The sequence below is a fragment of the Hippoglossus hippoglossus genome, chromosome 6 (assembly GCF_009819705.1).
Source record: "Hippoglossus hippoglossus isolate fHipHip1 chromosome 6, fHipHip1.pri, whole genome shotgun sequence".
NCBI lineage: Eukaryota > Metazoa > Chordata > Actinopteri > Pleuronectiformes > Pleuronectidae > Hippoglossus > Hippoglossus hippoglossus.
Genome location: NC_047156.1, coordinates 25,553,521 through 25,579,352, shown reverse-complemented (window position 1 = coordinate 25,579,352; position 25,832 = coordinate 25,553,521). Strand labels below are relative to the sequence as shown.

The 25,832-nt window shown below is 41.2% G+C and overlaps 3 protein-coding genes across 8 annotated transcripts in view; 2 read left to right on the top strand and 1 right to left on the bottom strand.

Moving 5' to 3' along the window:
* Positions 1-3,098: 3,098 nt before the first annotated feature.
* Positions 3,099-7,823, top strand: lyve1b (lymphatic vessel endothelial hyaluronic receptor 1b). Its single transcript, XM_034588889.1, has 6 exons — positions 3,099-3,444; positions 4,063-4,228; positions 5,476-5,615; positions 5,994-6,368; positions 7,226-7,304; positions 7,637-7,823. Exons 1-6 carry the CDS (start codon positions 3,360-3,362, stop codon positions 7,821-7,823), a joined length of 1,032 nt encoding a protein of 343 aa, XP_034444780.1. The 5' UTR covers positions 3,099-3,359.
* A 1,723-nt stretch (positions 7,824-9,546) lies between these two features.
* On the top strand, positions 9,547-19,309 carry c6h12orf29 (chromosome 6 C12orf29 homolog). Of its 2 annotated transcripts, XR_004614035.1 has the most exons (8): positions 9,547-9,746; positions 13,426-13,543; positions 13,763-13,858; positions 13,943-14,059; positions 14,895-15,092; positions 18,174-18,343; positions 18,685-18,954; positions 19,054-19,309. XR_004614035.1 is itself a non-coding variant. In XM_034587163.1 (7 exons), exons 1-7 carry the CDS (start codon positions 9,591-9,593, stop codon positions 18,865-18,867), a joined length of 1,038 nt encoding a protein of 345 aa, XP_034443054.1. In that variant the 5' UTR covers positions 9,547-9,590; the 3' UTR covers positions 18,868-19,309. The 2 variants fall into 2 exon arrangements, 1 of the variants encoding a protein (XP_034443054.1); XM_034587163.1 differs by having other exon boundaries at positions 18,685-19,309.
* Positions 19,310-19,751: 442 nt separating this feature from the next.
* cep290 (centrosomal protein 290) overlaps positions 19,752-25,832 on the bottom strand; it is a 58,141-nt gene continuing 52,060 nt past the window's right edge. For all 5 annotated transcript variants that reach the window (XM_034587156.1, XM_034587155.1, XM_034587157.1 and 2 more), the window contains 8 exons: positions 25,493-25,579; positions 24,861-25,025; positions 24,439-24,561; positions 23,878-24,047; positions 23,613-23,754; positions 21,962-22,035; positions 21,013-21,107; positions 19,752-20,551 (listed from right to left, as the gene is read on the bottom strand). In XM_034587156.1, coding sequence (XP_034443047.1) covers positions 20,307-20,551; positions 21,013-21,107; positions 21,962-22,035; positions 23,613-23,754; positions 23,878-24,047; positions 24,439-24,561; positions 24,861-25,025; positions 25,493-25,579 — 1,101 coding nt within the window. In that variant the 3' untranslated portion in view covers positions 19,752-20,306. The remainder of the gene's footprint in view (positions 20,552-21,012; positions 21,108-21,961; positions 22,036-23,612; positions 23,755-23,877; positions 24,048-24,438; positions 24,562-24,860; positions 25,026-25,492; positions 25,580-25,832) is intronic.

The following is a 25,832-nucleotide window of genomic DNA, read 5'->3' as shown; positions in this document are numbered from 1 at the left end:
AGAGATTAGAGAGGCATGCAGGATTTTGAGAGAAAAAAGAGGCTGGTTTGAATACCTAGAATGAAAAAAATGTGAAATGTTAAGCACTTCAGTGAGCTAAGAATATTGAGGTTTGATCTTAATTTATCTGACGAAAACTTCAAAGTCCATGAATAAAACCATTTTAGAGCCTTTTAATTGATGGCTGGCTGTGACTTCAACTGACAGATATGGGAGTGGTATCAATCTTCTCCTCCAACCTTCGGCAAGACAGTTACTTTAGTTTTTATGTCAAACTACTGATATTAAACCCTTCAAAATTGAGTGGTGCATACTAACGTTTATTTAACTGAATTAGAAATGAATAAGATTCCTAAGCTGGAATGTGAAACTGTTGCCCACTTTGCCTGTTTGATGTCCCAGTTTCCTCATCCTGCCTGGTGAATGAGACTGACAGCAGAAGACAAAATACACGTGCTTTCACTTTGCCTGACTTTGCCAGCTGTTTTTACACTTTGATGTAATTCCCTCTCTCAGGTCTTTCCTCCACACACCTGGTTTATTTAAAGAGCAGACAAGACTAGTTTGGTTCATCTTAGTTTAAAGGTTATAGATACATTATTCGCTGCCACTAGGTGTCAGACTAGCACCAGCATCAAATCACCAAAACACTTGCTTCTATCGATGGCACCTTCACCCTTCAGATGTGGCTGAGGAGAGCGGTGGTCCTGAGCCGTTCTAACCGCTGGCACGGGCAGTCGTGGTCTTATCCGCTCGGAAACTCTGAAGGCAAGAAGCCCTCTACTTCACGCAGCAGTTCTGTTGCAGAAGAGTGTAAAACACACTGACAGCCGGGGCAAAGGAGGCCTGTCTGAGGACATAGGCCCTGCACACACCTGGTATTAACATGTGGTTTTGTGATCCAATCTCAGTACAGGTCTGAATGCACTCAGAGCAGATATAGATCCAATCACACAAGACAACATTTGGAAGGATGGTCTGGGCCACGTGTCCACATTCTCTGCCTCTATTTTGCTTGCTCGTGCCGACACACACATACACACACAGTGACACAGTTCTCAGACTTGGTATAAACAACATAACTTGTGTTATGGAGGTTTTCTGGAAGCTGGTGAAAGGAGAACTCAGGCAGCAGCTGATGTCTTAAGCAGAAGAATTTAATGTAGACTTGATGCATTGAGGAGACCAGAAGGTGAAACAATATACAAACACTAACAGAGTAACATTAACAAGTGTCACCCACAAGTCTCAAGATGTCTCCCACAGCATCCCCATATATCTCCCTCTACTTGCGTCACCCGTTCCAACAGCACATCCATGAATGACTAGAATAGCTGTCACTCTCTGTGTTACATGTAGGTGTTCACATCCTATTGGATAGTTAAGCCTAAAGTATGCATTCCTAGATCACATTGTCCTTATGTCTTGCCACTGGTGAAATTTAGTGAGTTGAAGTTGGTGCCTCTCTGTCTGGCACATCTAAATTAGATATTAAAGTCACTGAGCGTAGACACTACAATGTACTGTTGGTTGGTCCTTTATCTATAATCGGAACTTGGGTTCTGCTTAGAGAGAGAAGGGAGTATGTGTGACATTAGACAGGCACTATTCTCTTAATGGTGTACAGATATAATATACACTATATACATAATATATAGTGGCATATACAGTAATGTGTGAGGATGGTCAAAAATCCCTCAAAAATGATCAGTGTTGATAATGTGGCGACAAACAAATCAACTTTTAAACTGTAGCGAGTCAGAGACGTCAGCAGAGAGACAGAGAGAGAGAGAGAGAGAGAGAGAGAGAGAGAGAGAGAGAGAGAAACAGAGAGAGAGAGAGAGAGAGAATGAGAGAGAGAGAGAGAGAGAGACGTCTATGGTGCACCTTGATATCGCGGTGACGATATACGGATCATGCAGCCCTAGTAAAAATAATGATAGTGTTTCTCTGACACAACTGTGACTTATTTGTCACAATTACAACTGAGTTGCAGGATTCAAAATGGTGGAAAATGTGTTTTTCATTTCATATATAAAAATACAATCTACATACATAAAAGCCCCATGGTGGGCACGTGTGTTCACGGTGTTTTTCTGCTCTGACGTTACGTAATTACTTAATAAACAGTGGAACGACCTCATGCATGCACGAGCACACACACTTTATCTTCACATAGAAAGCAGTTGATGGCTCAGTTCGACCAAATACAAATAACATCACATTCTGGGACAGCAATACCCCACTGTACATTTCCTTTGTCTTTTTTCTTAAATAAGATGAATATCTACAGTATTTGATCATGCAGAGCACATACAACACATAGAACATAAACTATTTCCTTATTGTGTGTAACTCCAATGGCATTGTTAATGTGTTTTGTCACCTTTATCGAATGTAAAAAACTGAGTCAGGGAAAACAATATAATCATGTCAACAGTACCGCACTGGGTTTTGTGGGGCCTGTAGCAATGAATGAGTGGAAGCAATATCAACACAATGGATTGTAAGTGAATGTGCCCCACACAGTGTCAAGGTTCGAGGTCTGGTCCCCGAATGTGTCACTAACGCTGAACATGCAAACAGATCAAAGATGCTACGTCACTGACGCCATGTTGTTTCTGTTGGCTTCTTTGAGGACACGCTGTTCTGGTACAGTTTGAAGCAAAGTGAAGAGGTCTGAACTCTTTTTTTTTTTTAAACATGGGGCTGCAGAAACATTATATGAAAGAAATATATTACATTACCGCAGCGTAATAGAAGAGTTAGAAGTGATTATAGAGAAGAAGGGGGAAAGCGGTTATTTAAAAAAGAGACACTAAGAAGAAAAGACAGAAGCACAGGAACAGTGTGGCGGAAGTCCCCTTTCCGACAGGCCTGTCAGAGCAAACATCACTCAGCATGATAGATGCTGGCGAAACAGAAAACCACAGAAAACACAGAAAAAAACATCGGTTTGATAAAGACTCATGAAACGCTCTGAGCATCTCTGTTGAAGCGACACTTATTACAACGACTGTTTCCTGTCACCCTGCCTTAATATTTCCTGGAAATCCTCACTTTGTTTAAATTTTGAACTCAGTTGGTATTTAATGAGTTATAAGTATCATACCATATATCCACAATTGGATAACAGAACAACAAGGCTTGGATCAAACACAGCGAGATGAACTGTCAGGGTCTCTCCGATGTGGATGTGGGTGTTATCTCGTTACAGGGCATCAAGCAGATTTGACCTCCGCTTCCTGTTTCCGCTTCTCATCCACATCACATATGTTCAGGGGCTTTTTAACTGCATTTGAATTATTTGGCTCTTCACCTTCGCTCACTGCAGTTATACTTGTTTTTTAATACAAAACATGGCAAGACTTTGGAGTTTGACTCAGTTTTTACTTGTGTGTTTTGTAGCCTCTTTTCTTGCCTCTGAATCCAATGTAATGAGAGGTAAGTGTTTTTTTGGTTTTGACTAAACATCTTCATATTTATTTACTTGTGTATCTATTTATTTATTTGTGTATTTATTTATATTGCTGGGGTGTCACAATGAATGCATGCATGTGTCACATTTAAACGTGTATTTTAGGACTGTGTTGTTGGATGGATATTTTCAGGACATTTTGGCTCTAAACGTCTGTGCTCTTTGTGCTTTTTCATCCATTTCATCAATCTGAGGTTAATTCTATTGTCACAGACAAATAAAAAACATCATATATGACATTTTTTTTCAACCAACCGTACCAGGAATTAAGCTTTTGCACATGTTTACTTATATTTTGTTCCTATTTATTATTTATTACCCATACATATACTGTTTATATTACAGGATATAGTGATTTTACAGTGAGTTTACCACTGAAATTATAATACAAATTACAGTAGGCTACTTTTAAGAGCAGAGAAAGCAAATAACTTTGTATGTGTATGTATGTGATATTATCCAGAATTTACTCCAGAATTAAGTTTGTTCTTTGGATCAGAACATAACTGTAGAGGACATACTATATATGACATGTTAATGGTGCTGCATGCTTTTTGTGTTTGTGCATCTTCACATCATTTCAGCCGCTCCTCACAGTCCCAGAGTTGCCGGGGTCTTCATGCTCATCGAAGGAGGAAAGTACACGTTGAACTTCACGTCTGCCAGAGCTGCCTGCTTGTTACTGAACGTAACCATAGCGACCAAAAACCAAATGGAGCGAGCGGTGCAGCAAGGACTGGAAATGTGCAAGTAGGCTGAAAACACATGGTGACTGCTGCGCTGATGCAGCTGTGCATACCTGCTAAGAGACTGGCTCATGTGCAGTGTTGAAGTTTTTATTGTGGTAAAATATTCCATCACTTTACTATTGTTCCGTTATTCAAAACCATATTGAAGCAAGTGCATTATGTCATAATAGCCAACAACACCAGCTGAAAAAAATACAAACACCCATTAATCCATCATCTATACCACTTATCCTGCTTGTACATTGCTGTGTAGTGCTGAATATGCCTGACTGGTTGAGTGCTCCAGTATTTTATATTAGCCGGTCAGTCTCTGCAATAATTTGTCAAATCTGTTTCCTGTAAGTCCAGCATTTTGGGTGTTTTGAATGTGCTTTGTTACGAGGGGTTGTACCTTCTTTTCCAGTGAAATCTGATAGGGTGAAGGAAAGATGTTTTTCTGGAGATGGATGATGTCTTAAGCGGAAGTATTTATGAACTGCCATCATCAAATCTGACCTGTCCTCACCTAACAAGTCTGGGTGGCCGGATACCATTAAGCCATATGTGGAATTGGACCAACAATGTCAGTCCATCCATCCATCCATTATCTATACTGCTTACTTTTAAAGGTTATTGGGGATTAGCTGGAGCCATAGGCTGGAGCCAATCCCAGCTGAGACTGGGGGAGAGGTGGGGTAGAGTCAGGTCACCAGCACAATGCATAGCCTGCTAAATTAAATACAACAAAACTAAATCAACAAAACAGATTTAAATCATAACAATATTCATAACAAACTCAAAGATCCTATTTCAAAACACAAAATCACAGCCAACAGCAGATTTTGAATTGGAATTTATTTGAATCTCCTCCATGTTTACTGTTGTTGTAGTGTTGTTCAATTCATATGTCGTTATCGTTGTGATGGAGTCCTATTCATTGTCGCCACCTGGTGGACTGTGGGCAAAAGCAATTTGGCTGTGCTTAACAAGAATGCCCCTAGCATGCCGATCAGCTTTCAACAGTTCCATCATCATTTTGCAGTTTTCAGACCCAACCAAAGCTGCCAGTGACATCACCTGAGGCAATCCATCACATTTCACAGCTCAACCTGAAGCCACAAAAATCTTTGCTCAACTTTTTCACACATGCAGTTGTAGACTCCTGTGAGACCTTGTCTATAGACTTGGAGCTCCACCTTAAAAAAAACATTCAGTCACCTTACGAGTCTATTCATTGTGTTATCAACCCTTTATTTACTGTTTTAACAGATATGGCTGGATTGCAGAACAGATTGGAGCCATCCCACGGATTATATCTGACCAGAACTGCGGAAAGGGCAAAACTGGGTTGGTGCTGTGGTGGGCAAGTCCAAATAAAACGTTTGGTGTTTTCTGCTTCAATGCCTCAGGTACGGCTTATTTTAACCTACACAATCAAAGGTTTTATTCAAGATTCATTCATTTATGAAACTTTGATGAAAGCTTCCATCTACTGTGTTATGTGAGCAAAATAGAAAACTCTGTAGCTGTGTCTATATTCAGGGGCCGCATCCTTTCGGACGCTGCATTTAAAGACCGATTACATCACTGTCTAAAACATTTGTGTTGCGAAATAGGTGGCCCCTAAGTAGGGACACTGCCTGTTACATGATCATTCTACAGTCATAAAATAAACTCAGTTCATTATGGCTCTTACTATTTGCTTCCTTTCTAAAAAATTATAATCTATAGAAATCTACAGAAACATTAAAGTATTAATATAAACCTTTTAATCCCACCACTTGCAGATTCAGAGGAAACTCTGAGTACGACAAAAGCCGTCCCCCAAACCTCCACATCTCCAACCATGCTGACTTCACTGACTCAAACCCCAACACCTACCACACCTACGGTTAAATCTACAACCAGGGCTCCATCTTCCAGAAAGCCCAAAACAACAAAATCCCCTGAGCCGACATCTGCTTCAACTCTCCTGGTCGAGACAACCCGTTCAACTAGGATTTCCTCCACCTACACTTCTCTCGATCCTTTCTCCACCCATATTCCTACATCTCTCATCTCTCACCTCATCAGCTCAAAACCAACAGTCGGCACTGTTGCCTTTTCTACTTCTGTCTCCGTCGTGCCTCAGTCTGAGAGCTCTGCAAAAACTTCTCTCGGAGGTACGGCCATGTCTTCTTTCATCTTTAGATTTTCATCTTTTGGTGCCTTTCAACAGATATACAGTGCTATTCTAAACTCGATCTTATTCCTGGGGAGAAGAAAGCCTTACAACTCTATTATATATGATGAATTACCATTTGATTATCATACAGATATGTTAAATAACACAAATGGTCTTAAAGGTTTTAGCAGTCATTGGTTCTATAGACTGTAATGGTAGGTAGTGGAACAACGGTGGTCAGCTGCAAAGTACTATGGTAACAAGCTGTACCGCGTTGTATTGTTTAAATAATGCTCATTAACTGACCACTCATGCCCCACATCATAGAAATCACAGAATAGAACTGAGCGGAGCAGAATTATTTCATGAACGTGTTTACATGAGCATCAGCATTCTGGTTTTGTTTTGAGCATGTAAACATTTCAGGAACCTGGATATCCCACCTGGAGTAGTCTCTGGATACCTCATCCAGGTTTTTGAAACCAAGAGAAATCAAGACTGCTGGTGGATAATCACCAACCTGGGTACTGTTACCAGAGAATATATACAAGGAAAATGAATAGCAAGTGTTATTCAAGTTCCATTGAAACACCATATATTGAATATAAACAGAGTATAAGGCTCAAAACCATAATGCTAATGCACGTGTAAATGCATTAACTGTGGCGTGTAAACAGCAAATTCTGGAGTATGAATAAACACACATCGTGTCCCAAATGAGATCAAGGATACAACTCCTGGATGTAAACACCCTTTAATTTCTTCAGCTTGGACTTGAATCTGTGAATTTAGCTACATGATATGAATAATACAGTGTTTATGACAGTTATTGATATTTTTCTGTTTATTTCCCAGTTGTGCGTACAGCCCTCATCATACTTGGCGTCATTCTCTTACTTCTGGCAGCAGCAGGTGCCATGTGGTACTACAAACTGTGAGTCATGTTTTCAGATGCCAGGAATCACTGTTTGAAGCATCTCTCCTTAAAACATGTGGAACAAGGATGTAGCAGACAATAAGCTTCTTTAGTTTGGGAAATAGAATAATAAATGTGGATCCAACCTGGAGAGAAAGTGTTTGAATTCACTTCTATCTTTAATTCTCATTAGGTCTGTTTTCTTTGCACACGTAAAACCAAGCGTTTATTACAAACTTTGTTGCAGGACGTAGTTCGAGGTTTCTACTGAATTTGATGTACTTTCAGTGCTCACATACAGTCTGTCATCTTTCTAATATGATTATTTATCCTCTCCTCTTTTCTCAAAGGAACCTATTTCGGTGTCTGGGGCAGCAGAAAGACGACATAGAGACAGAGATGTGGAAGCACACAGACAGTGAGATGGACCTGCACAGTCAACATGGAGCAGAGGAGGGGGATGAATGTGAAGAACCAGACAGGAAGTACTCCAGTGATATCACGCTGTGTGTGAATCCAGACATCAAAAATAACTGATCAGAGTAGCTTGACCATATTTCTGAAGGAGATTCTCTTAAGTCAAATGAATGGGCAATATGACCTAAATGTTTAAAAAAATGTTTTATACAGGCTCGAGGATGGTTTCTTTCCTGAAGGGTTTGATTGGTTTCTTTGACTTTTCAATGTGATTGTAAATACTGTACATCTTATGTGAGCTTTTTCGTCTAAACTTACTTTTACTGAGATTGACGAGCTGCAGTAACTCAGTCTATCTGTCCCTAAAGAGCACGTTTATGATTTTGAAATAAATCTACTTCATTTTTTTATCAAACGGTGCATTTTTTTCCATTTGAAATCGGGAGTGGCCAAAGGTCAGCCATCATATTCCTAAAAAATGTGCACGTTTGGTTTGCAGGTGAAACTGCTTAGACACAATTATGGCAAGAACAAAACTATCAGTAATGAAAGACATTAAACAGGTAATTATATGTTTGAATAGGTTAATTACCCCAGAAAGAGGAATGCATATGGAATGATATAATTGGTATATAACAGATGAAATTACAAGTAATGACAGTAACGGACAAATTAATGAAAAACAAGAATAAATATTTGGAGAAACAGGATGACAGTTCCTCCATCCGTTGGACACGAGGGCTTACTGAATGTTTTGATGATATGAAAATGATATGACTCATATGCTATGGCCTTCACAGTCACCACATCCCAACCCATGAAGAACTGAGTGATTTCCGCCCGAGGTGTTAGATATTGCCCTGCACCACCATCATCAGGACACTAATTGAGGGAATATGTTTTTAAAAAACCTGTGTTTCATTTCTCCAGTGGAGTTCAGAGTGTTTTAGAATCGATGCCAGTTGCAGTGAAGCTGCTCTGGTAGTGTGTGGAGACTCAACACCTTACTTATACACGTTATGTAGGCTTTTCTTTCATTTGTCTCCTCTGATCCAGACGTATCGTGGAAACGTGTCCAGTGCACGTACACTCAGAAAGGATTTATCAGTGATGTATGGTATCTTAACTTTTACAGTGAACAATATTTTGTAGGGTCTGGGGTTTTTAATGGAGGGAAAAAATGTATCTATTTCCTTAATGGTTTCACCTCTTTCCATTGATTTGTTGGTTGGTTTATAAACAGGATTACGCAAACAGCTATTGGACAGATTATCCTTAAACGTGGTGGAAGGATGTGGTATGTATGGGTCAGGGAAGAACCCATTACATTTTGGTGTGGACCCAGGGATTTTTGAGATAGAACACATCTTTTAACATTTTCCTTGTGCTCTCAGAGAGTTATTAATGGATCTTGATTGATCAAATCTGTTATGATCAGAAGATTAATGTTCAAGTGTGTGTGCAAGATCCAAATAAAATCTGGATCTAGTGAATTTAAATGTGGAGGAGTAACTTATGATTGTTTTTATTATTATTAATTGATTGTTGAAACTTTTTATGTGGAAAAACATATCATAGCACAAGTTATTAGTCTAAACAGTAAAAAATGTCCATGCCTGTCCGGGGATCTTTCTCAATATGTTTGAAACTAAACACATATTTAACAGATAATCTATCAATCAATCAATTATATATATTTTATGTGTGTGTGTATTTTGTGTTAATATATAAAATATTCGAATCAGACTGAACTTGAGTTGTGAAAATGATCCCACCGCACGGTGGCGTGAACGAGTCACTTTTGGCAAACCGACATTAAAAAAAAGAAGAAGAAACGCACCACGTGACCAGATGTGGTCCATGATGCTGAAGCGTCGTTAGAAACGGATGTTTTTCTCATCGGTCCTTATCCCACTGACAGAGGGGGACACACGCACACGCACACGCAGAAAGATGGGGCGCCTGGGCTCCGTGCAGCAGAAGATACCCTGTGTGTTCGTGACGGAGGTGAAGGAAGAACAGTCCAGGAAACGTGAGAGTCAGGTGAGTTCTGCTGGCCGCCATTTATTTACCAACACTGAGACTAACCCGCCTGCAGCTGGTCACTCGACACTCAGTCTGAGGGCAGCAAGTACAGCTTCCCTCCCTCCGCCGTGAGAACAGGAAGTCAGGGGCCGACTGACCCTGCGGCTCTGCTCAGGGGCCGCGTCCTTCACAGGACCCCGACACGGCGGCTGAACCCAGATGAGAGATGAGGTGTGTCGAGATGAACCTGGCTTGACTGTGTCTGTGTTGATCCACCGACCTGACCCGCCGGCGGCTGCAGGGCTGGAGGAAGAAAACACAGACGTCAAGTCGGACACGTTTTACTTCTCGTGTGAACATGTAATTCAACTATAGTGTAAAGTGGCCATGTGTAAATACACAGGATGTGAATTCCATCACATCCTCTTTGGAGAGAAATAAACAGAGAGAACGTTTTTCTTCTGTATAATCATCACAGTAGAAACACTAAATAAGGCACACATGAAATACCATAACAGAAACAAACGGAGACAATGCCAGTGGTTATATAGCTTCACACAAACGTATACATGTATGTTTGACTGTTAAAACCTTACATTTATGGAGACACGGAGCAGAGAACACATCTGAATTCTTAGAATAAGAATGTCCTGTGTGTCAGTGAAGCCGATCGGAGCAGAGTCCCCAAGGTGCTGCAGCTGGAACATCTGCACAGTCTGACTGCAGCTGCTTCGCTCCCGCTGTGTTTCAGGTCACGTGGCGTTTTTGCAGCGCTGGTTGAAGTCGGACTGAAATTCTAACCAGCATGCATTGTGTTAGGACCAGCATGCATCATGGGAAGTCAGCGCTTTATCCGGTCGAACGTACCTATGGTCCGGTCTTCTTACTGCGTTACCTGCTTGTCCCGCCTGTGAAGGACTACTTGACCATCCTCGCATATTACATCTGTACAGCACCATTATGAGAACAGAGCCTGTCTCATTCACATATGCTCCTTTCTCTCCAAGTCATAGCAAATGTCAGGTTATAGACAAAGGGCCAACGAGCAGTACATTGTCTATGCTCAGGGACTTTCAAATCTAATTTAGAGGCCCCCAGACAGAGAGGCACAGGATGAGGAAGATGCACTGGGATGCTGTGGGAGACATCTTCAGACTTGGGGGTGACACTTGCTCATGCTACTCTGTTAGCATTTGACTATTGTTTCATCTTCTGGTCTCCTTGAGGCATCAAGTCTACATTAAACTGCCTCGCATCTGCGCAAGACATCAGCTGCTGCCTGAGTTCTCCTTTCACCAGCTTCCAGAAAACTTGCATCATACTGACCTTACAACCGTCGCCTAGCAACAGAGCTTCTGGAGAAAAAAGTGATTTGGTTGATTCAAAACATTGAAAAGATGTTGTATTTCTTTTTACGTTCACCGTGAGCTGTTCGGTTGAGCACCAACATTTAAAAATCCATTTTTCTGTTTTTCTTGTCTTCATCTCTGGATAGTGGGAGGACGTGGATCAAATAAATAATTGGTTACTCTTTTATTTACAGACCAGGTTCAGATCAAATACCTGATACTATATACAGAGTCTTCAACCTGCCGCAGGATCGGTTCCAACTTGGCCCTATGCTGCCTGTCTTCGCCGCTCACTGTCCTCATTTCACACTTAAGCTGCTTGAGTGAGGGCATCCGGATTAAAGTCAGCAGAAAGTCTGCTGAGTCCGATGTGAGAACACAGCAGGGCATCACCCGCTGGATTCACCTAACACACGACAGACGCAAAAATGAAAAGCAAAACAAATATCTCCTGGTGAAAAGGCGGTGTCATACACGTAGAAGACACCGACGAAGATCGGTGATTAGAGCTGACGCCGTTTTCGATGGGCTGTAAACGAAATCGTGTGATCTCCTCAGCGGAATTAATACGTTACATCCCTTGCCTGAAAAATATGGAGGATTTGTTGCTGTTGTGAACGCATCTGTGCAGAGAACCTCCTGCTGCGTTGTGCTTGTGTGAAAGGCAAATGTCTGAAAATGACTTTACTGTGTCCTACCAATAAAGGCAAAAATGCCCCCCAAAAATATCTAAAACAATAAACCACTATACTTTGACTTGTCAAACCTGGATGAAATTATCCCTGAAAGACTTAAAGGGATAGTTCACCCAGAAATGAAAATTAACTCATCTACTCACCAATATGGCGATGGAGGGGCGGGTGAAGTGTTTGAGTCCACGAAACACTCTAGGAGTTTTAGTAGTTTAACCCTCCAGAAGTGTTTTGTGGACTCAAACACTTCACCCACCCCTCCATCATAGTGGTGAGTAGATAATGTGTGAATTTTAATTTCTGGGTGAACTATCTCTTTAAGAGGATTTTAAACATTTTTAGATTTGTGAAAATGCAAAAAAAAGGGACATTACTGCATTTTCACATCTAGACCACATTGCACCAGGTCTAGATCAAATAACACTTTACATAGACGTGTCAAATCTGGACTAAATTACCAACAAGAGGCAACAGCGTCTTTAAAACAATTTCAGATTTGTCAAACCGTTAATGCATATCTGTGTAAATGCAAAACAGATAACAGTTTTTTCGTACTGAGACCCCCATCAGACCAGGTCCAGATGAAAAACCACAACACTTAAGCACGTCATATCTGGACCAGATTATCCCTGAAAGGCAAAATATTCTTTAAAACAGTGTCAGATTTGTGAAAGCTAAATTCTATTTATGAAAAAAATAAAGGGACATCTCACTTCTATATTGTTTTAACACCTAGACCACATCAGTTCAGATCAAAACCGTTATACTTTGACTTGTCAAATCTGGACCACATTATCTCGTCCCTCTTCGCTATGAGCTTCTTGTTCCTCTCCAGTTTGAAATGAGCATGTTCTGTGTCATACTTCTCTCTCCTCCATATTTGTTTGTGTTGTCCACATGCATATTACCCACTTGCATCTGTGCCATGTGGAGGAACGCAAAGCTTTGTCTTAAGTGATTTGTGACAAAATAAACGATGGAGCAAAGAAGACTCAAGTTCATACCACACAGTCCTAATGTCAAACAGAATGTTCTTCAGTCATTCTTCAACACACAGTATAACAATGTCTGACTTTAAACACGCAGTTTGCTCCTGCAGTAAAACCACCCACAGACTAAACAAAAGCCAGAGCTCTAAACAGGTCGTTTGGGCAAATGACTAATTCTGCTCTCTGGTCTTACGAAGAATTTTCCTTCTTGGGATAATAACATTTTCACACATCAATTTCTGGATTCACACAGTTTTAGGCATAAGAACTTATTGATCTCCTCATTAGCTCTTAGTCCATTTTTGGCTGATTTCTGCCCCCTGTGTGTGCACACGTTTCCCTGACGACGTCATTCAGAAACCTGTCGGTCGTAAACGGGGTCAGTCATTAGAAAGAAAATGTTATATCATAAATGTTTTGGCAAAAAGTGCATAATGATGAACGAACAATGAATGAAATTTGTTCTGGTTTTATAACATGTTAATAGGATGAGACTGGTATCAATATTCGTCCTGGCTCCGTGCAACGTGTGGATGATTCATTTAAATACTAACTGCTCTCTTGGTTTTGTAAGTGAGGAAAGGTGTTTCTTAGAAGCTGAAACTTTGTTTTGCAGTTGTCTGTCCAACGTATCGTGGTTAAACATCGTCTCTCTTTCTGTCTGCAGCAATTTCAGGTTGTTGCTACTGAACACGTGAACCCCGTCGCTCTGGAGGCTGACATTAATTGTGCACTTGCCACAGAAAAACTGGATGGTACCTGCTGTTATGTTACACTCTACAAAGGTGAGTGTTTCTGTTTTCAATGAGAATTCTTTCATGTTGTGATTCTGTTTTAAGGTGGATACTCGTTGATGTCAACAGTAAGAGGTATGCTGTACCTGTAGTAGCATTGATAGTGGTGTCATTGTTCTTCAAACCTGATCGATAAAGCTGACTTCTCCCGGTGTTCATATTTTTCTTGGAGTCTGATGGGAGGAACTAAACAGTTTTTTGTTTCCGTAGGGCAGCCTTACCTCTGGGCTCGACTGGACAGGAAACCCAACAAACAAGCAGAGAAGCAATTCAAGAAGTACCAGCACTCTCACAGGAGCTCCAAAGGTTTCTGGACGATATGTTTTCTTTTGCACATTACATGTCCCCATTTTTTGCAGGTGGGTTTAGACTGGTTCTGTCTCTTTTCAGGTTTCACGTGGAACGTAGAGGACGATTTTAAGATGGTGCCAGAGACGTGGATCCCAGCTCACCGGGTCAAACATCACAACGGCTATCCAGTGCCTGATGACCTCGGACACATTCCAGGTTATTCAAAAATTCTATTGTTAACTGTAAGGATTGTTGTTAAAAACCTAGTAGTAGTGCAAGGTAGCAAAGCTTTACAATGAATATACAGTCAAAGTATGACACTGTGACAGCTCCCTGGAGCTCAGGGCACTATATGTGGTTACAGAAAGTGGATGTCTGTATGTGGCTCACATTTCTCGAGAACCGTTCATCTTATCAGCTTCACACTTGTTATGTGTATTGTTAAGGGCTCAATGAAATACAATGTTGATTGTGGTGGGATCTGGGCACATTATATGTTCAATATGAATAAACTTTGACTAAACAGGCGACCAGCGCTCTATAGCAGCGGCGGCTGGGACTCGTCAATGTAAGTGACGATGTTGATCATGAGAACAACACGTTCACAACTACAACTGATTCTGCAGTTCAGGGTTCTGTGTACTGATTTGAGCTTCACCGAACTTTGAATAATCAGGTGAGCAGTTCAGTGCGCAGCAGCAGGGCTTCATGCTTCTGGGGACTGAGTCCTGCAGCAGGTCTTTGCGTGGCACAGCTCAACTTCAGTGTCTGAAAGAACAGGCCAAGCAAACAGCCCATTTCAAACAGGCAGGTTTACATCAGGCACTGCACTAGTGTCCAAAATGTAAAAAACTGTTACCTCTACTGGTCATTCCTGCTGATTTAGAGACCAGGTCTTAAGATTTAGGAATAATATTGCCCTGTACCTTATTTCTAAGAAACAATTTTACTGAGCAGCTGTATTCAAACCAGCCTGGTACAATTTCTCACATGGAAATGATCATCATCATGGTGTAAAGGCAACACTGATTTTGCTCTTGTGAATGTTCAGGCTGGGTTCCAGTGGAGAAGGACAACAAGCAGTACTGTTGGCACTCGTCTGTGCTGGATTACGAAGTCGGGGTGGCTCTTGTTCTCAGGCCCAAGGCTGACGATGAAGACATGTTAGAAATTGTAGCAGTTCCGCTTGCTGACCTCATGGAACAAACCCTGGAACTCATTGGAACCAACGTGAATGGGAACCCTTATGGTAATGTGATATATCCTTTCACGGGAATCTACGTCATTGTGTAGACAGCTTGTTGTTTCAAAACAGCCTGTGCTTTTTAATGTCAAATGTTTTTGCTTGCTTTAATAAGTCCGGTCACAGTTTTAATACAAAGCGACATCTTTATTTATTCAGCTCCTCATGAAATGAAAAACACATTTTTCACCATTTTAAATCCTGCAACTCTGTTTTAATTGTGACAAATAAGCCACAGTTGGGTCAGAGAAACAATATCATTATTTTTACTAGGGCTGCATGATGTATTGAAAATCTATCGTCATCGCATTATCAACGTGCGCCATAGACGTATCGCAAAAGACGGCGAAAATTGCGATGACTGGTGTTTCATGCGCCACACATTCACACTTTGCATGTCAAAAATATTTGTCAGATGGAGCCCTGCTGCCCTGGATGTTAAATGAAAGACATTCAGATCATCGACGGGTTTTTCTGTCAATGAATAATTGTCGGAAGCAGAGAATAAGAAGAGTATAGAGCGAAAACAGAATTTGAAAACAGATTTGACAGAGCGAGGCGGCCCCCCGTCAAATCTAGCTCTGCCTCCTCAAGACTAAATTCTACTGTGGAAACTTCTAGTGCTCACGTTTGTCCCGAGTTAAATTCATCACTGTGATTATATCAAATAATTGTGTAGCTTATATATGATCATAGAGCCTGAGGGAAGTAACAGCGCCACACTAGGCCTCTCTCTCTCTCTCTCTCTCTCTCTCTCTCTCTCTCTCTCTCTCTCTCTCTCTCTCTCTCTCTCTCTCTGCTGACGTCTCTGACTCGCTACAGTTTAAAAGTTGATTTGTTTGTCGCCACATTATCAACACTGATCATTGTTGAGGGATTTTTGACATTCCTCTCACATTACTGTATATGCCAGTATATATTATGTATATAGTGTATATTATATCTGTACACCATTAAGAGAATAGTGCCTGTCTAATTCCACAGATACTCCCTTCTCTCTCTAAGCAGAACCCAAGTTCAGATTATAGATAAAGGACCAACCAACAGTACATTGTAGTGTCTACACTCAGTGACTTTAATATCTAATTAAGATGTGACAGACAGAGAGGCACCAACTTCCACTCTTTTCTAAATGACACCAGTGACAAGACATAAGGACGATTTAGTTATACATACTTTAGACTTAACTATCCAATAGGATGTGAACACCTACATGTAACATAGAGAGTGACAGCAGTTCTAGCCATTCATGGATGTGCTGTTGGAACGGGTGATGCAAGTAGAGGGAGATATACTGGGATGCTGTGGGAGACATCTTGAGACCTGGGGGTGACACTTGCTCATGTTACTCTGTTAGTGTTTGTATATTGTTTCACCTTCTGGTCTCCTTGATGCATCAAGTCTACATTAAATTCTTCTGCTTAAGACATCAGCTGCTGCCTGAGTTCTCCTTTCACCAGCTTCCAGAAAACGTCCATAACAATTATAACATAATGATCGATTATTTTATTAATTAATTAATATTAAGTAAAATCTTTATTCAGAGCAGCGCATTCATCAGCCGCTCGCTCGCTCCTTTCCTCTCTCTCTTACACCCCACACACTCACACACGTGATCAGACATATGTGTAAACTCAGTCCGAGTAAAAACAACAGACTTTATAACTTAGTAAATGAATGAAGAGCCGGAGGAGGTGGTGGCGCGCTTGGTTTGGTTTGACGCAGTTGGCGCAGCGGACAGCGCGAATGACTGAGAAACAACAAAGGATGTAAATTACTGACAGAGCTGCAAACAATGTAAAAAATAAATACTTTTCACGGTCAAAACATGTGAAAAATCCCAAATGAACACTATAAGTGGATTTAGTGGAGCTGTGCATGGTTCCCTGGTGTCTGCCCCAGACTTGGTGGCGCTGCGGCCGGGCTGTGGGCCTTCCCCCGACCGTGGAGCTGTCCGTGCTCTCTGCGTCAGTAGCCAGGGACGGTTTGTGTTTATTTATCACAAATCATCGCCTATCACATGTTTTCCTAATATCTTGCAGCCCTAATTTTTACATTTATATCTGACTTTCTCTTCTTGTAAAACGGTTCAACTGTTTGATGATGACTCATCCTGCACTCAGGGACGTTCTTCAGGACGCTTTTTTCATCGCCCTCCCTTTGACGATAAACTCTGCCAGTTACCAACCAGCGTAGAGACCTTTACTATGGGATTCATCTGTTGTGTTCACTGGCGTAGGTCAGGGCAAGAAGTCCTCGACAATGGAGAGCAGGCTGTTGCCATGACTTTGCCTGTTGACCTACGAGTTACCGTCAACTCTGCTGCTCGGCCGTGACGCACATCCAGTGCTGTTGGCTACTGCAAGTGCCAATCAATATCTGCAACAGACCTCTCAATAGCTTTGTGTTTTGACCAGGCACATAAATATACACATTTAAATGGGACTGTGACTTCTCCTAAAAGTGTTAAAATACTGACACTTGAATAATGAATAATATCTGATCATTCAGACCTCATCAAACAACATTGACAACATCACATATCACCACAAGGTCGACAGAGAGTGATGTGTGACAAAGTTCTGTGAATGGGTGAATAGCAGAAACTGTACCGGGAAGAGCTTTGAGTGGTCATCAAGACTAGAAAACCACCGACCATTTACTGTTTGGTCTCCGCAGCCACAAATGATGTATGTGACTATTGCATATTGAGTCGTGCTCACAGGAGGCACATTCAGAATTCGTGAACAAACCAACTTAGAGCTGAGCACTTGTCCAGGGATGTTAATAACAGGTCTGTGACATCACAGGCAGATGTTTGCCTCTGGAACTGATGAACACGTGTATTAAATATGTTCACAAACTGGACATGGTGTATTTGATTAAACTAGAGTCTGACTTTTACCCGTCATAAGTGGAACAATTTCAATGACATCTAAACTTTTCAAAAATATATTTTAGGAAAAAAAACATTAAAAGTAGTTGGATATGAGAACGTTTACTAAATGAAATAAAGTAGAATGTTAATCTTAGGTGTGAGGATATTTGTTTGTGCTAAACTAAAGTTGTGTTTTTCTATCCTGACAGGACTGGGGAGTAAAAAGCAGCCGGTCCACTTCCTGGTGTCCCACGGGAGTGTTAAATTCAGAACGCCTCCACCGGTGGACTTCCAGCAGCTGCGCTCCTGGTTCCACGAGTGTCCAGAGAGCCGAGTCGAGGGCATCGTGTGGCACTGCAGCGACGGCACTCTCCTTAAGGTGGACGAGGCTCAGGAATTTCACTTTGAGTGTGAATAGTTTGGAGGGAAATGAAAGTGGACTTACTTATGTGATGATGCAGATGTGGAATTTTGAATGCAGTTTATTTTTAGACTTCCCACACATGAATGAACACATTAAATGTACTTAACTGGTTCTACTAGCTTTCAAGGATGTAGAGGATTATGCCTTTGCTGAAAGATGAGCGTGAAAAATTAGAATTAGATAAAATGATGAAATAAGAAATTATATATTAAGTGTACATAAGTTGTCTTCTGAAGGCAGACTGTATAATAAAATGTTGGCGTGCAGGTGTTGAGCTGTTCTTTGGTTGTTGGTAGGTTCATCGTCATCACCTGGGACTGAGGTGGCCGGACGGGGAGTCCTGCTTTGGGAACAGGTCGGTGGGGATTCACGTGGACGGGACAGTGGAGGACAACAACAGCAGAGACTTGTTCGCCTCTTTCTCTGCCCTGAATGGACGCAGCTTCAGCCGACTTCAGGACGTCCACTTTGACCCATAAACCCTCAGGCTGAGACGATGAAATATTCCCTCTCCTAAAGCTGCTGTGATCCTGTTAGGATTCACCATCTTGCTGATCGCTGGCTGATAGTTTGACCTGTCGGTAGCGATCAGTAATTTAACATGAACTATTTCAGGTTATTTTCACGTGAGACCCGTGAAGTACACAGAGGCTGAACAAGGCTTTTTTTGTGTCCCGCCACACACGTGAATATTTCAGAGGTGAACCTTCACCTTCCGTTCACTCTGTGTGAGCGAGGGGGGGGGGGGGGGATAAAAGATTAGCTGCCTGTATCGAGGCAACAGCTACATTCCTGCACGTAGAGTTCAACATGGGTGAACTTTGACCTGCGATATTCCCTTCACATTTGCACGCGTGTGACCGGGGCCTCTATCAAAATTAGCTGAAAGTCTTAATCTGCGGTTTTCAGCGAGGCCGGGCTCACTGAAGCTGGATCAAACCTACAGCGAGGCCGGGCTCACTGAAGCTGGATCAAACCTACAGCGAGGCCGGGCTCACTGAAGCTGGATCAAACCTACAGCGAGGCCGGGCTCACTGAAGCTGGATCAAACCTACAGCACCAAACAGGAACAGTTGCTCTCCATGGATCACTACGTTTGAGCATTTCTGCTCAGTGCTGCAAATATGAAATGCACTTTTTTTCAATCATCAGAGCACAGCTCGCATCAACATTCAACAGGCTTGGAACCTTTTAATCATGCATAAGCATTTTAGCGTTTTTAGTGTGAATATGCTTCCAGTATTTAAAAAAAGACTGACCAACTGGATGTTTTTAGCAAGAAGCTTGAATGTTCCATCTATATACAATAAATTCTGTGTCACAGTTATTTCAATGCTAAGTGAAGATCATGTAAACAATCTGCTAAGTATCAAAACTGCTTTATTCACAAAGGACATTTACATTGAAGTTCAATATGTCAGAACTGTACAATATACAAATCTTATAAATATGCTACTACACCAGCCAGAGAACTAGTATATTAACATAGAAAGCTGCCTTATGGAAGAGGGTGGGGGAGCTGCGTCACATTAAAAGGTCAAACTTAATGATTTGGTTCCTACTCAATCATTCAAACACATTTCGCTCAGGACCATATTAAAGGGATAGTTCACAGAAAAATGAAAATTCCCTCATTATCCACTCACCACTATGCCGATGGAGGGGTGGGTGAAGTGTTTGAGTCTGTTTACCCCCCGAGACTCCTGAAGTGTTTTGTCGACTCAAACACTTCACCCATATACTTCATGGCATAGTGGTGAGTAGATAATGAGTGAATTTTCATTTTTGGGGCGAACTATCCCTTTAAGGTTCAGCTGAGATCTAAACTGAAAATGAGCACTAAAGTTAAAGATAAATTCAAAGTTTAATGTTTAATTCTAACAGTGTTAAGTCCACTGAACGGCTCAGTAACCCTGTGTCAACTGATGGACACACTGGGCATGTCAGGTTTCACACCAAACCGGTCACACACTTTCCTCAGCTGCTCCTCCAGCAGAATGTTCTTCTTCACCTCCACATTGTAGTTATATTTCAAGTCCTCAATCTCCTCAAAAAACGTCGGGTCAAAGTTCTCCAGCTCTTTCTGCAGCTTGTTGACCTCAGCTTGAAGTTTGGTTTTCTCCATCTCTGCTGCCTGCAGACGACTTCTGAGCTTCCCGAGATCTACAAACACAAGACAAGAGGCAGCGGAGGTGACTGTTGTTCTTCATGACTGCTCACGTCACATACATTCAGATGTTTGAGTAGCTGATTAAACTGAGACCAGATTACTTGAACGCTCCACATGAAGCCAACATTTGCAGAAAACCAGCAGTTTATGATGATGTCGTGTTTAAGAGACCAGACGTGTTGTGAGGCCACAGTGACCTTGACCTTTGACCAGCAACATCGCATCAATTCAACTGAGGTTTGTATCAAATTTGAAAAAATTATCTCAAGGCAAGAAATATATTTTGTTCACAAGAATGGGAAAACACAAACATCATGCCACCATCTTATTGCTATTGCTGGTGCAGAGGCATAAACACGTTTGATTGCAGCAGAGTAACTAGAAAACCCAAACACATGTCACACTGTTCCATCTCAGTGCTTTCCAGCAGCAGCTGTGTGTTTGGAAGTCTCACCTGGTTTAGATGAAGTCTCACCATATCGCTGACTGTACTCACTGAGGCTGTGCTTCAGATCTCTGTTCTCCTGCTGTAGCTCAGTGTTGACCAACCTAATGACAAAACAAACATGGAGATTTTTGTAGAAATTAAACTTCCACAAGTTACATAAACCAAACAAATATACTTGATCGGGATAGGAAAATACTGCTGTCGCTATATACTGTACATTGTGTTTGCATTCATTTGGTGGTGCTTCAGACGACCTCAGCATTTTTTAGAGCCCTGACTGAGATAATTGTGTTTTTTCCACCAGTGAGTGACTTAAAAAGCCAAACTGAATGAGGCTTCAGCGCTGCTGGAACACAGACAGATGGTGTTTGTGGGTGAGATGGCAAATTGTGAGAGAAGTTACAGATGGAGGTGACGAGCCCTCACTGTCTCTGCGACACGCATCATAACATTGTGCCGGAAAAGGGCAGAAAATGTGCACGGTCACTCGGGTGTTCTGTTTACATCACTGCCCACCAGAGCTGCAGCCGATTAACACCCATGACTACTGCAGTCACTTGGTGATGAGAGTCCTGTTTCCCACTGAAGACAAACCAAATCAAAAAGCCAGATGTTAGTGGGTGTCGTTGGGTTTTGTGTCCAGTGTGAAAGAGGCTTCACGGTATTGTGATGATATGATCATAGTATTTTCCAGATGTTCAGTCATGGTGATTCAAACAAACTCTCTTAAAGATGTAATTATAAGTAAAGTCATTATTCATTGAAGTGTCTGTTTGCTTGAAGTTCTGCCACAACGTAACACTCATTCAACACCAATCTGGTTATATGTCACTCTGCATATATTAGCACTATGGGGACAAATGTGATTATGATCAAAATGATATTAACTATATGGTTCATCCCTAATATTACTACATTATTACCAATACTCAACAGTGCACATAGCTTTGCATACCTCATTGCCCTGAACTCCTTGGTGAGTCCAGCATCAGTCTTTGCAGCAGTGGGGCAGTTTTTAAACATGTCAACCTGAGAAATGACGAACAAATAACAATTTAAACCTCTCTATATGACACATTGGGTCTGATCGCTCAGCTCACTCACACTGACAGACAGGGATTGAAGATGAGAGGAGAACTCTAACGTGAACCAGGCGGTTTGTCAAAATAAATGTAAGAAGAGTGGCAACACAAATAGTGAATACAGGTTTTCCACCAATTATTAAATGATCAGCACTGCTGCTTCAAGAGAGCAGAACTGGTCAGTTTGTACCGTGTGAGTGTCTGAGTGTCCTCCCTCCACACTCCTGCTGACCTGTGCTCACTTTACTCTTTAACAAGAAACACCAACACTCATCACAAGTTACTAGGACCTGAACTGTACTGAAGTTTACTTTGTGTTAGTTTGATTCACTCCAGAGTTTATGAGACACACACACACACACACACACACAATCCTAGAGGAAACACTGCAATACAATTCAAAGCTAAAAGCTCATGTAAATCAAATCATTCCCATCCTGTTTACTGGGCTGTAACATATATCTGGACCCAAATGTATAATATTTATTTAAGAGCAAATTTTGTTAACAGTTAGAGAGTCCATCTTATTTATTGTTTTAGTTATGTGGTTTATTATATTAATGTTATTTATTTAGGATATTTAAATAATTTTTCAATTCTAATTTAAATGTGGGACTGAATATTCTTAAGAATTTAGTTCATTGCTCTTTTTAAAGGGGTGTACTTGCATGATTATGCTATTACATTATCAGTAGTAGTGGTATACAATGGTTTAAAATGACAATATCATTTATCACAAGGTTTTCTGGGACAATATATCGTCCAACAAAATTTGTTACCGTGACAGGCCTACTTTAATATTTTTAATAATGCACTGAGTTAAGAGGTTTCACATATCCCAGCAAAATTGGTATTGTACAATGAAATATCCTAAACTGAATCGATATTGACCAGGTTTGTGAATAAGCATATAGTTAACCAACCAGTTAGCTTAGCTATTTCTTTACACCAGGCAGACACCGCGACAAGTGTCTATGGTCCATGAGCTGTGAGTGAGGTTTCTTATCACGTTAGGACATGTTTATGAGATGGGTTGAGCCGAGGAGACTTTGACTTTCAGGGGACTAAAAATCATGACATCTGCTTATTCAAAAACATTTCTTGTGCAATACTTAATTGCTGGATCTCTTAAAATCACCTCTTACTGCAAAGACTAATCAAACAATTATTACCTCCACCAAGCTGGTTTTATTCTCATTTAGTAGTTATGCACCCAACTCCAACTGAAATGAGGTCTGACTGTCTGCATGGACGGTAACAACTTAATGCAGGCTGCAAATAGTGCTGCACACAGCTATACAATGCAGCAACCGAGCAATACACCGAGTTAGAGATCTCATATGTTACTATGAGAAGTGTAAAAACGTTTGGTTAATTATGAAGCTGTGACAGGACCAATTAGAATATGGAGGGCCGCCACAGTCTGGATAATTAATGACAAACGCTGCTTTAACATAGTGAGATAGGGAATTAACCTTGGCAGATGTATGCAGTCTCAGAGCACCCTTGTAGCTTAGCATGTACCTGATCTTCAAGCTGTCGGATGCTGGTCTGTGCTCTTTCCTCGTGCTCGTTCGCCTCCTTCAGCTGCTGTTTGACTTCAGACAGCCTGGAGGTCTTCTGGGAGATCTCCTTCTCCAGTTCCTTCATCTTGTTCTCAAACATTCTGCAGAGAGGAAGACAAACAACCGCTGTCTCACACTCTGCTCTCTACTGTTAACTCTTCATTAAAGCTGTGAAAGCTTTTGAATTAGACTCAAATGGACGGCACAGGGAGCAGTTTGCTGACCTTGTTACCACAGAAGCCTTCCAGGTCTTTGCGTCTGCTCCCTCTGTGACTGGTTTGGACAGAGCTGCACGAAGCCGCTGTTTGGTTTCCTCCAGCTCCGCCTCCAGCTTCTCGTTGTTTACCTCCAGACTCGTTTTGGTGACTCTCAGCCTCTCTGCGGCCTCAATTTCCTGTTAACAATACCAATCATGCACAATCAGGTGAGACAATGACGGTGGGTTTTACTACAGATGAGAAAGCCATGTTTATGCTCCACACAGCTCCTGTCCTTACATTACCAAGTGCTGTAATTGAAAACTACATTAAATATGACCAGAATTAATTACTTATTCAAACTCAGTCATAATAAGTCTCTCTCTGACTGGGACAAATATTTCCATTAGCCATTGACAGGGAGGAATACTGTTTGCTCACATTTACACGTAGTTACACAAACTAAATTGAGACCTTAAATCACTAAATAAAAACACACCCACTTTTAAAAAAGGAAAATATAATTCAACTTTCCTTCTGAAAGTACTTTTGAAGGTGTAGCATATTGTGGAAGTAACATGTATTCACCCTCTTGATCTCCTTGCGTAGACGTTCATTTTCAATCACTATTTTCTCCAGTCCTTTGGTCCTAGATTCAAGTTTGGATCTCAGCTCAGCTTCACTTTGGCTCTTGAGCTTCTCATATTCAGCCTAAAAGAAAATAATACATGGATGGTTTATCGATCCCGAAAGAAATGTAGGCATCCAGTAGCTTATACCACACGCACAGGTCATGAAAAGCACTTTCATGAAGTTTATGGAATTATGGAGGTAAAGTAAAAGTAAATAGTCAACAAATAATCAGTAATACATCATAACTACATTAGCATAGGTATAAGTGTGTTTCTATCGGGGGTGTGCAATATTGACTCAGTTGTAATAACAGAAAAAGAAGTTGATATACTTATAGAATAAATATGTACGACACAAAACATAAAGTGGTGAACAACCTTTAGGTTTTGGTTTTCTTGCTCCAAGGTAGAGACCTTGTCTTGACTTGCCAGTGCACTGGACTTCTTCAGCGTGTCATTCTCCCTCTGCACCCTCTCCACCACCTTCTTCATCAACCCAATGGTTTTCTCAAGTTCAGGTACTGTTTTACCACTGTGGCCAGTCTGGTGAGGAACATGTGAAAAATCATGATCATGATAAACAGGACATTGGTGAATATCTGCACACATCACACATCACACATACCAACATGACGTCCCCACCTATGAGTACTCAGTAGTAGTTAATACTAATTATTTCTAAACCTAATCTTCCTTTACACACCTGCGTTTTATGACCACCTTGCATGTTTGTCATGCTATCGTTTTGTCTAAACCATTAAATCTAAACTGTCTGTCATAACATTATCCATGACAAATTCATACCTAACCCCAACCTAACCACAACTCCCATCTTACCCATACCCTAACCAGGACCTCATTAGTTTTGCCTCATTAGGCCTGAGCTTTGGTCCCAATGAGGACGACTATTTAGGCTGAAAAAGGTTCTTTGGAGGTAACAACAATTTACACACGCACACGCACACACACACACACACGTTACAGCTGGTAATTATGTGACTTTAACTTACTCCACTTATATGAGCCAGTGTTTTCTTCACCTCTGCCTTTTCCTTTTTCAAAGCGCTGCACATCTCCTTGAGGTCTGCAACTTGGTTCTGTGAGAAAACAGAAAAAAGGTGTATAAAGTCAAATAAAACACATGTTTCCCTTCAGTTTATGTTGGGGTTGAATCGTGGGGTTCAAAACATTGGCAAAACTGAAATAAATGCTGTTGAAGATGAATTTATGATGTAATGAATAAACTCTCTATTCACTAAAGTGAGATTCAACACATTGGGTGAGAAAACACAACATTTCATTAAGACAAACACCTCAATCATGAGAAAAAGCTGCCAGCTCTTAGTGATG